This window comes from Musca vetustissima, unplaced genomic scaffold, assembly GCF_032173495.1.
Source record: "Musca vetustissima isolate MV318-11 ecotype Yass unplaced genomic scaffold, APGP_CSIRO_Mvet_v1 utg22532, whole genome shotgun sequence".
Lineage (NCBI taxonomy): Eukaryota > Metazoa > Arthropoda > Insecta > Diptera > Muscidae > Musca > Musca vetustissima.
The window spans coordinates 24,569-36,192 of NW_026888058.1; the positions used below are offsets into that span (position 1 = coordinate 24,569).

General features: G+C 35.8%; 1 protein-coding gene across 1 annotated transcript; it reads right to left on the reverse strand.

Moving 5' to 3' along the window:
* Window positions 1-2,329: 2,329 nt before the first annotated feature.
* Window positions 2,330-2,807, reverse strand: LOC133335895 (larval/pupal cuticle protein H1C-like). The gene is made up of 2 exons (XM_061544188.1): window positions 2,796-2,807; window positions 2,330-2,716 (listed from the first exon to the last, which is right to left on the reverse strand). The coding sequence occupies exons 1-2, from the start codon at window positions 2,805-2,807 to the stop codon at window positions 2,330-2,332; spliced, it is 399 nt and encodes a 132-aa protein (XP_061400172.1).
* Window positions 2,808-11,624: the final 8,817 nt, after the last annotated feature.

The following is an 11,624-nucleotide window of genomic DNA, read 5'->3' on the forward strand; positions in this document are numbered from 1 at the left end:
TTCACATCGTCTATAAGAAATATTGCTTTCAGCTCGCCTGTAGGAAAGACACTCGACAATTATTCAATAAAAATAACTCGTCTTGAAAGGTTGTCCACAATTCGTCTAATAAAAAATATTTCCTATAAAAACACCCTTCAGCTCTTCAATGGAAGGAAATCGACTTCGAGAGATTATCCTTTTTCCGTTTATATGCAAAAATCCCTTTCAGATCGTGCATAGGAAAGTCTCTATTCAATTCCTGTATAGGAAGGAATACTTCAGATTGACAGTAGGAAAGGCGCCCTTCAGATTGTCAATAGGAAAGATTTCTTTTGTGTTTGTCTGCAGGACCGAAATATTTCTTGTCTAGCAAAAGAACTCCCTACAAAAGACTACCTTCAGATTGTCTGTGTCGTCTTTAGAAACAACTTTCTTCAGCTCATTTGGAGAAAAGAGTCACCTTTCCCTCTCTTCACATCGTCTATAAGAATGATTGCTTTCAGCTCGCCTGTATGAAAGACAGTCAGTTCCTCAATAGAAATAAGTCGTCTTTGAAAGATTATCCTCAACTCGTCTGTAAGAAATACTTTATTCAACTCGCCTGTAGGAAAGACATCCTTTAGCTCTTCAATGGAAACAACTCGTGTAGGAAATTTTCTTCACAGTTCGTCTATAGAAAAAAACATTATTCAGCTCTTCAATGTAAGGAACTCGTCTTCGAAAGATTATCCTTTTTCCGTTTATATGCAAAATTCCCTTTCAGATCGTCTATAGGAAAGACTCCATTCAGCTCCTGTATAAGAAAGAATATTTTCAGATAGACTGTAGGAAAGGCGCCCCGTCTATAGGAAATGCGCCCTTCAGATTGTCAATAGGAACGATTCCTTTTAGCTTGTCTGCAGGAAGGAAAAATTGTTTGTCTACCAAAAAGACTCTTTACAAAAGACTATCTTCAGATTGTCTGTGTCGTCTGTAGGAACAACTTTCTTCAGCTCATTTGGAGAAAAGGCTCACTTCTCCCTCCTTCACATCGTCTATAGAAAAGATTCCTTTCAGCTCGCCTGTAGGAAAGACACTCGTCATTTATTCAATAGAAGAAAGACTTCCTGAAACTTTCTCTAATGGAAAGGCGTCCTTCAGTTCGTCTATACGGAAGACTCCCATCAGCTTGCCCATAGAAAAGACATCATCATTCAATGGAAACAACCCGTGTATGAAAATTTCTCCACAGTTCGTCTATAGAAAAAAACTCCCTTCAGGTCGTCTTCGGCAGATTCTATTCAATGCCTCTAAGAGAAGATTCTATATATAGGAAAGACTCCCTTTGGGGACAGAAAATACTTTCTTCAGTAAACATTCCTTTCAGCTTGTCTACAGGAAGGAATGATTTTCTCTACAATTCAGCTCAGTCAATATAAGTAATCGGTTTATAAAGATTATCCCCATTTCAAGGTCCAACTGACTGGATTTTAGTTCCTCTATAGAAAAGAATCCTTTCAGTTCGTCAATAGGAAAATATTATTTTGTCTACAGGAAATTTGTCTCGTCTATAGGAACACCTCCCTTTAGACATTTGTATGAAAGACTCTCTTCAGCTTGTCTATAGGAAATACTTCGACTCGTATATAGAAAAACTCCCCCCAACTTCTCAGTAGCAAAATCTCTCTTCAATCCGTCTATATTAAAGCATCCCTTCAGGTCCTCCATAGGAAAAACTCCCTTCAGGTAGTCTAAAGTAAAGACTATCTTTAACTCGTCGATGTACAGATCATGTATGGAAGACTTCCTTCAAGTCTTCTATGGAATACACCCATTAGCTCGTCTATAAATTAAAGACTTTCCAGACATCATCAGACATAGGAATGGCTCTCATTAGCTCTTCTGTAGGTCAAATTACCTTCAGCTTGTTCATTTATGGCACATTCAAGGTATTCCTTCGATCGCATTATTATATAAAAATATAGACTATTTCTAATAATAATTAAATTAGTCGATCGAAGAAAAAAAAATATGGGCAGAAGACCTAAAATTGTATGTCGATATGTGAAACAGGTTCAAAACATGACTCAGCATTTCACTTCGAAATTCGAACCCAAAACCCATATGAAAACATGGACCTATATTGAAGTATTTCAGGAACATTTGTTTTCAACCTACTACTACGGTCCAAAAAAGCGGCTAAAATCCGCAAAATAAACAAATAATGCTGCATTGTTACAACCCAAGACGAATTTTTCACCCCCAATTAAAAAAATTAAAAAAAAAACAAATCATTTCTTTCAAATAGATTATATTTTAATAACAAAAACTTATTCAATATCGGCTAACAACATTTTCACCCATTCCTCTAATGATGATGGACTGTTGTGTACAAAGGAGCAGAGTGGACAACTGGAACAGAGTGTACAACGGGAGCAACATGATGGACAACTGGAGTATGGACGGTCTTAACGACTGGAGCAACATGATGAACAGTCTTGACAACAGGGGCAACATGATGAACAGTCTTGACAACAGGGGCAGCATGAACAGTGGTCTTTACAACTGGGGTATAGACAGGTTGTACAACAGCTTTGTTATGGACTTGGGTAATACTTTGATGTGACACAGCCGAGGGTGCGGAGTGTACAACATGACCAACTTTGGCTACAACGGGTTCATGTACAACATGATGGGTTTCCACGAGACCAGCTGAGACGGCTGAGGCCAAGCAGAGGGTGGCGAAAATGGCAGCCTAAAGAAATATTAAATATTTAATAAATAAATTATGAAATTATATTTGAATAAAATTTTTCGGTTGACTAGAAACTTACGAATTTGAACATTTTTGTTTAATGAGTTTTTTGAAGTTGTATCTAAGACAAACGAATTGTTACTGATGCCCTAAGAACGTGGAGTTGAAGTTTTTATACCAAAATTCTCTGCAGATCTCTAATGATGTCTGTAATCGATCGGTTAATTATGCTGGTCCACCTTGAAGACAGTGCACCGGTAATCCCTAGTGGGTTTCTTGTATGTTGGCCCTTTTGAGATAACAAAAACATCAACTCCATAACCTATTGTCATAACTCCAATCACTGCAAGCCATTAGCTGTGATAACGCAGTGGCAGAAGAAGAAGACAAATAAAAAATAACACCAACCAGTCAGATGTCGTTGTTAACGATCAGTGGCCTAACCAGCCTCCACACCAGACAAAAAATTATGTCAGTAGTATGCATGCGTTTTCTGTCCAAGCCCAGTCATATTTTGATTGAGTTGTTTGTTCGATCAAACAGGTACTTATAGCAGCAAGCCTGTCAGTAATCAAGCTGATCGCAATGAAGGCCGTTTTTATGATTATTTTTGTTTTTATTCGACAGCTACCGTATGACGGATTACTGTGGGCTTTGTTCAGACTGCGCCTTAAGATACACATAATTTTTGGTATATGGTAATACTTCCCTTATGTGCGAGCATTAAAAGGTTTTTTTCTGCTAAAATTTGTTGGATAAGGTTTGAAGGTTTGATTTGGTTAAACAAAAAAAAAATACTCACACACAAACAAATAAACTAAAAAAGTATACTGAACACCAATCAAGAGTATAATTTGTATATAAACTCCGCAATTGGAGTTCTAAGGTATCAGTTGTAGCTTAATTTTCAACAACTTCAAACCCAACAAAAATGTTCAAATTCGTAAGTGCATCAAATAATTTTAGTATTCAAAATCAAATATAATCCTAATGAAAAAAATCTTCTTCAATAGGCTGCCATTTTCGCCACCCTCTGCTTGGCCTCGGCCGTCTCAGCTGGTCTCTTGGAAACCCATCATGTTGTGCATGAACCCGTTGTAGCCAAAGTAGGTCATGTTGTACACTCCGCACCCTCGGCTGTGTCACATCAAAGCATAACCCAAGTCCACAACAAAGCTGTTGTACAACAAGACTGTTCATCATGTTGCCCCTGTTGTAAAGACTGTCCACCATGTTGCTCCTGTCGTCAAGACCATTCACACTCCAGTTGTCCACCATGTTGCTCCTGTTGTACACTCCGTTCCAGTTGTCCACTCTGCACCTTTGGTCACCGTCCATCATCATTAGAGGAAGTGTTGAAAATGTTATTAGCCGATATTGAATAAGTTTTTGTTATTTAAATAAAATATTTGTTGAAAAAAAAAATATTTTCACTTTACTTTTGGATTAAATATTGGGTATTTCGAAAATTAAAGAATATTTTTCAAGGGCCAATTTGAGGCGTGGCAAAAAATTTTTCAGGGCCATAACAAAGAAAGGTTTTTTTTCAAGAGCCATTTTTCAAGGGACATTAGGCGTGGTGGATTTTTTAAAGAATGGATTTTTTTCAAGAAACATCAGAACATTAGGCGTGGATTTTTATTTTCAAGGGCCAACTGAGGCGTGGATTTATTAAAGAATATTTTTCAAGGGCCAACTGAGGCGTGGATTTATTAAAGAATATTTTTCAAGGGCCAACTGAGGCGTGGATTTATTAAAGAATATTTTTCAAGGGCCAACTGAGGCGTGGATTTATTAAAGAATATTTTTCAAGGGCCAACTGAGGCGTGGATTTATTAAAGAATATTTTTCAAGGGCCAACTGAGGCGTGGATTTATTAAAGAATATTTTCAAGGGCCAACTGAGGCGTGGATTTATTAAAGAATATTTTTCAAGAAACATCAGAACATTAGGCGTGGATTTTTTAAAGAATATTTTTTTCAAGAAACATCAGAACATTAGGCGTGGATTTTTTAAAGAATATTTTTTTCAAGAAACATCAGAACATTAGGCGTGGATTTTTTAAAGAATATTTTTTTCAAGAAACATCAGAACATTAGGCGTGGATTTTTTAAAGAATATTTTTTTCAAGAAACATCAGAACATTAGGCGTGGATTTTTTAAAGAATATTTTTTTCAAGAAACATCAGAACATTAGGCGTGGATTTTTTAAAGAATATTTTTTTCAAGAAACATCAGAACATTAGGCGTGGATTTTTTAAAGAATATTTTTTTCAAGAAACATCAGAACATTAGGCGTGGATTTTTTAAAGAATATTTTTTTTTTCGTGGATTTTTTAAAGAAACATCAGAACATTAGGCGTGGATTTTTTTAATGAATATTTTTTTAAGACACATCAGAACATTAGGCGTGGATTTTTTAAAGGATTTTTTTAAAGAAATTATTTTTTTAAAGAAATTTTTTTCAAGAAACATCAGAACATTAGGCGTGGATTTTTTAAAGAATATTTTTTGCCAATAAAACATCTGAAGAACATTAGGCTTTGTGTGATTTATCCAATTCAATGCCATTCGAATATTTTAAGAAAAAAACATAATGTAGCACAACTAATCACCGGCTAAATCTAGACAAATGTCCTTAAAATAAACTGTTGTTATGTTAATTTATTTTTTGGGTTAATAAACGAAAATTACAACCCATCCAAAACAAAACAAAAAAAACATGTTTACATTTTTTATTCATTTTCAGAATTGGCCCGATAATCACAGCTCCTTTAATTGAAATCTGCAGAGATTCAAGATTAATTGAGATAGGTAGCTGAGCGGAGGCATGACATTATTCAGTGGTCAAATTTATGCCTTTTTCATGGAGCACTTAAGTGGCACTTGTACGCAAAAAAAAACTAAAAACACAGAAAATCCCAGCAAATATAAACACACAGCCACAAAAAAATTCCTTTAATTGCGGTGGCGCTAAAAACAAGACCTGCTGTGTTAACTTTTTTCAGCTACCACAAAATGTGGTGATTCAACAACAGATGCTAACTTTTTAGCCACAGCCAATTTAAAAAAAAGAAAAAACAAAACGTATTTTTTATTATTTTTAAGGGAGGTTGTTTATTGATGTCCATGTGACTGTCATGACAGCCAGCCAATATTTGTTCGTCTTAAAGAAAAAAAACAATCTTAGCTTGACCGTATGCATAAGGGATACAAAACATGACAATGAGATAATAATGTATGAAGCGTTGAAAATTCGATAATACATGGCACAATCTTGATATTAAAGATATATTCAATATTCAAAAATATTATTTAACACATAAATATATTAAAATATTTCAACATTTATTAAAAAGATAGGAACGTTTTTTAACAAATCGACCCCTAAAGCTCTGATGACCCATAAAAAATAATCTTTAAAAATCCACGCCTATTGGTGGCTCTTGAAACATGCAATTCTATTATTATTTCTTTGAATATTTTGAGATGGTTATAATCGTCTTTCGCAGCAGTGGGCTGTAATCTAACCATCTGTTAATCATTCGTTTACACTTCTTGCTGTGATCTATAAAAAAATAGAATGTTTATAATTCCAGAAACCAAAGGTGGGTAACCTTGATTTTCTGTATTACAACCAAGAATGTTTACAACTGTTTGGGCTTAACACAAAAGGCCATTAACAGCAACTGCCTGAGCAAAAACAACATAGACCCCAAAATAATAAACGACAATAATAACCACAACAATGGGCACTTAAAGGGCATCCAAAACATAATTTCAATTACAATTCCAACAATCATTGTAATCGATCAACAACAGAATCGAATGAGCAATGTCAACGGTGTAAAGTTCAATCATATTCGATGGTGCTTTTTTTGAATAATGGAGTTCTGCAATTATTTAATAATAATCTATGTGCATTGATTCTTGTAGAGAAAACATTTAAATACCAGTAAGGAAAGTAGTAAAGTCGGACGGGGCCGACTATATGATACCCTTCACCACTATGGGTATATTAAACAGGACTATTACAGGACTATTCGTGCAAATCGAAAGATATATAGAGACTTGGGTGAACCATATACATGAAATAGAAACTATATATGGGAGCTATATAGAAATCTGGACCGGTTTTCTCGAAACTTGGCAGACATTCATTCTAGACTCAATTCAGTACGTTATGCCAAATTTCTTGCAAATAGAAAGATATTTAGCGACTTTGGTGCACCATTTACATGAAATCGGACGAAACTATATATGGGAGCTATATCTAAATCTGGACCGATTTTCACGAAAAAAGGCAGACATCACTCTAGGCTCAATTGAGTACGTTATGCCAAATTTCGTGCAAATCGAAAGATATATTGCGACTTTGGTGCATCATTTACATGAAATCGGACGAAACTATATATGGGAGCTATATCTAATTCTTGACCGATTTTCACGAAACTTGGCAGACATCATTCTAGACTCAATTCAGTACGTTATGCAAAATTTCGTGCAAATCGAAAGATATATAGCGACTTTGGTGCACCATGTACATGAAATTGGACGAAACTATATATGGGAGCTATATCTAAATCTGGACCGATTTTCTCGAAACTTGGCAGACATCATTCTAGGCTCAATTCAGTACGTTATGCCAAATTTCGTGCAAATCGAAAGATATATAGCGACTTTGGTGCATCATTTACATGAAATCTAATGAAACTATATATGGGAGCTATATAGAAATCTGGACCGATTTTCTCGAAACTTAGCAGACATCTTTCTAGGCTCAATTCAGTACGTTATGCCAAATTTCGTGCAAATCGAAAGATATATAGCGACTTTGGTGTACCATTTACATGAAATCGGACGAAACTATATATGGGAGCTATATCTAAATCACGAAACTTGGCACACATCATTCTAGACCTAAATGATTAGGCTCTACCAAATTTCGTGCAAATCGAAAGATATATAGGGACCGTTTACATTAAATCGGTTAAATATATATATGGGAGCTATATCTAAATCTGAACCGATTTTTCCCAATTTCAATAGGGTTCGTCCTTGGGCCAAGTAAGTGACCTGTGCCAAATTTCATTCAAATCGGATCATAAATGCGACCTGTAATTTGTTTACAATTTAACATCTACAGACGGACTCAGAAAGTGATTCTATGCATATTCTCAAAAGGAACCATGTGTCTATCTCGTTTCCTTTTGCCTGTTACAAACATATGCACAAAGACATAATATCCTGTACCACAGAGTGGTGAAGGGTATAAAAAATAAGTCTCAAGACCTCCTATATACGCAGATTATTTAAAGAGTATTTTTTCAATGGTCATCAATAGACGTGGATTTTTATACCCTACACAACTATGTTGTCAGGGTATTATAGCTTCGTGCGGCCCCAAATGTTTGTAACGCCGCGAAATATTGGTCCTAGACCCACCTTTAAGTATACCGATCGTCATATCTCGAATAGCTGAGTCGATCTATGTGTGTGTCCGTCCGTTTGTCCCTTATAATTTGTAAACACGATACAGTCCACAGTTATGGACACATCTTCACGAAGTTTTGCATGTATAATGGGTTCTGGCCATTGTTTTTGTAAAAGATCGCTTAATATTTAGGGGATGAAATGGACCAAAAACTTAATTGTTGTCAATTTTTCTGGTCGCTCCAGAGGCCACAATTATAGCCCAAACACCGCGAGAAGGGAATATATATATATATATATATATTTGAAATATTCCATGAGATTCCAATTATGGTCAAGGACAACGACTATAATTTTCGCTGATGATCAGATAATAATTTTGCATAACGTACTGAAAACTTAACTTTTTGTGTGTGTGTTTTTTTTCCTTTTTGAGTCGATCTATAGTTCGCAATTGAAAGCCCAACATCACCAAAAAACCTACGGTAAAAAGAATCTGGACAAGTACAGCCCTCGTCTACTGAATATTAGTAATACTTGTTGACCTTTAGTCGGGTGTCAAGAGGGTGCAAATAACGCAAAGTTGTGCAGGGTATCATATGGTCGGCCCCGTCCGACTATACTGCTCCGCTCACTGGTTTAAATAATATTTTTATTTACTAATGTACCACACTGTGTACAGGGTATAATGTCTTTGTGCATATGTTTGTAACAGGCAAAAATAATCGAGATAGGCCCATAGTTTCTTTTGAAAATATGCACAGAATCACTTTCTGAGTCGATTTATGCATTTTCGCCTGATTAAAGGTAAATGGTGTACCAAAGTCCCTATATATCGTTCGATTTGCACGAAATTTGAAACAGCATAATGAATAAGATCTAGAATGATGTGTGCAAAGTTTCGTGAAAATCGGTTCAGATTTAGATATAGCTCACATATACATCTTCGTCCGATTTAAGGTAAATGCTGTACCAAAGACCCTATATATCTTTTGATTTCCACGAAATTTGGCATATCGTACTGAGTTAAGTCTAGAATGATGTGTGCAAATCATGAGAAGTGTGTTTGGCAGCGTATCATATTTTCAAAATCTTATTAAAAATTTAAATTTAAGTTTAAAGCCGCTTAAAAATGAAACAAGAACGGTGCTGTAAAATGAATTGGGGTAGAACCTTAATCGGATTTATTTCTCAAATAATAATAATAATGAAAAAAATATATATCGATTATTTATTTTTACCAATAATTTTTTTTCAGTATTTCTTCACATATCACTCCTTATCCCCACTTTCGTAGACACAATGATGCGTGCACTCGGACAAGGTACACCAACGGTTGTTATTGCCACCATAACCCTTATAGTTCATTTGTTCACATTGGCGGCTCTCTTTACTGTAGTACCACATGCGGCGACCAACATAACCTTCCTTCTCAACACCTTCGTCCTTGGCCTCATGACATGATGGCTGACCTATGTTACCAAAAGACATTATTTTACATTAAAATTCAATTCTAAAACGCATCTATCTTACGTGGTCTTCCTATGCAGCCGCCTTGTATCATCACCATTAGTAAGGCCAGCACGAATGCAGCAAACAAAATCTTCATGTTTATATTTGTTTATTATTAATTCTGAGTGTTGTCTATCTTAGCAATGAAGATCGCATTGAAGATGACGCAGTATTTGTAAGAATTCACAAGACTTTAAAATCTGAATTTTTTGCTTATTCTTCTTTATTGAGAACGCAATTTATACTCTTTGCATCGGGATGACTCACAATGGGTTTGGCTATTAACGTCAGTTAATTTTCATGCAGGTAACAGAGAAGTGTTAAGTTATAAAGCAACGAATAATATTCACACTATGATTTTTATACCCTACACAACTATGTTGTCAGGGTATTATAGCTTTGTGCAGCCCCAAAAGTTTGTAACGCCGCGAAATATTGGTCCTAGACCCACCTTTAAGTATACCGATCGTCATATCTCGACTAGCTGAGTCGATCTAGACATGTGTGTCCGTCCGTCTGTCCGTCTGTCCATTATATTTTGTAAACACGATACAGGTCACAGTTATGGACCAATCTTCACGAAATTTTGCATGTAGGATGGGTTCTGGCCAATGAAGACCCCTATTGTTTGTGGAAAAGATCGCTTAATATTTAGGGGATGAAATGGACCAAAAACTTTATTTTTGTCGGTTTTTCTGGTCGCTCCAGAGGCCGCAATTAGGCCCAAACATCGTGAAATTTTCCATGGAGAAGGGGATCAAGCCAAAGAATAAGCATGCCTGTTTTCATAAAGATCGGTCAATATTTAGTGGGTCAAATGGACCCTGACTTTTGTGTGAAAAATTACAACATTTGAACATAGACCCGAGAAGTTTATATTACATCCTTTAAATTAATACCAATTATATTGTTGTATGTGCTCGGATGTGGGAGTTACACCTAAATATTTACATGTATCTCCGTATTCGTATATTATTTAGTAACCCATTATAACTCTAGAGAGCGGAACTATAGCGCTGATCGCTTTGAAATGTTCCATGAGGTTCCAGTTATGGTCAAGGACAACGCCTATAATTTTCGGTGATGATCAGATAATAATTTTGGAATGAAGTGGACCGAAAACTTAATTTTTTTGTGTTATTTTCGAGTCGATCTATAGACCACAAATGAAAGTCGAACATCACAACACAACCCACGGTGAAGGGAATCTGGACAATAGCTGTACTGAATACTAGTAATATTCGGAAAATATGTCAGTTTGAGGAAGAGTTGCTGTTTACCACTAATCGGGCAAGAGGGTGCAAATATCACGAATTATTGCCCAGGCTCGGAATATACATCCGCAGAAAATTTGAGTTCCGTGGTAGTTGTGTAGGGTATCGTATGGCCGGCCCCGTCCGACAATACTGCTCCGCTCACTGGTTTAAAAATATATTACCATAGGCGGGGATTTTTTAAAAATAATTTTCAGGGCCAACCATAAGCGTGATTTTTTTTTAAATAATTTTCAGGGCCAACCATAAACGTGGATTTTTTTTTAAATAATTTTCAGGGCCAACCATAAACGTGGATTTTTTTTAAAATAATTTTCAGGGCCAACCATAAGCGTGGATTTTTTTAAAATAATTTTCAAGACATACCAAGAATCACGTTTTAAGTCGATTTATGCATGTAGGTCCGTCTGTCTGTCCATATTAAATTGTAAACAAAGTACAGGTCGCATTTTTCATTCAAACTAGAAGAAATCTGGCACAGCTCATTTATTTGGCCCAAGGACGAACCCTATTGAAATTGGGAAATATCGGTTCAGATTTAGATATAGCTCCCAAATATATTTTTGTCCGATTTTAGGTAAATAGTGCACCAAAGTCCCTATATATCCTTCGATTTGCACGATATTTGGCACAGTCTAATAATATAAGTCTAGAATGATGTGTGTTAAGTTTCGTGAAAATCGGTTCAG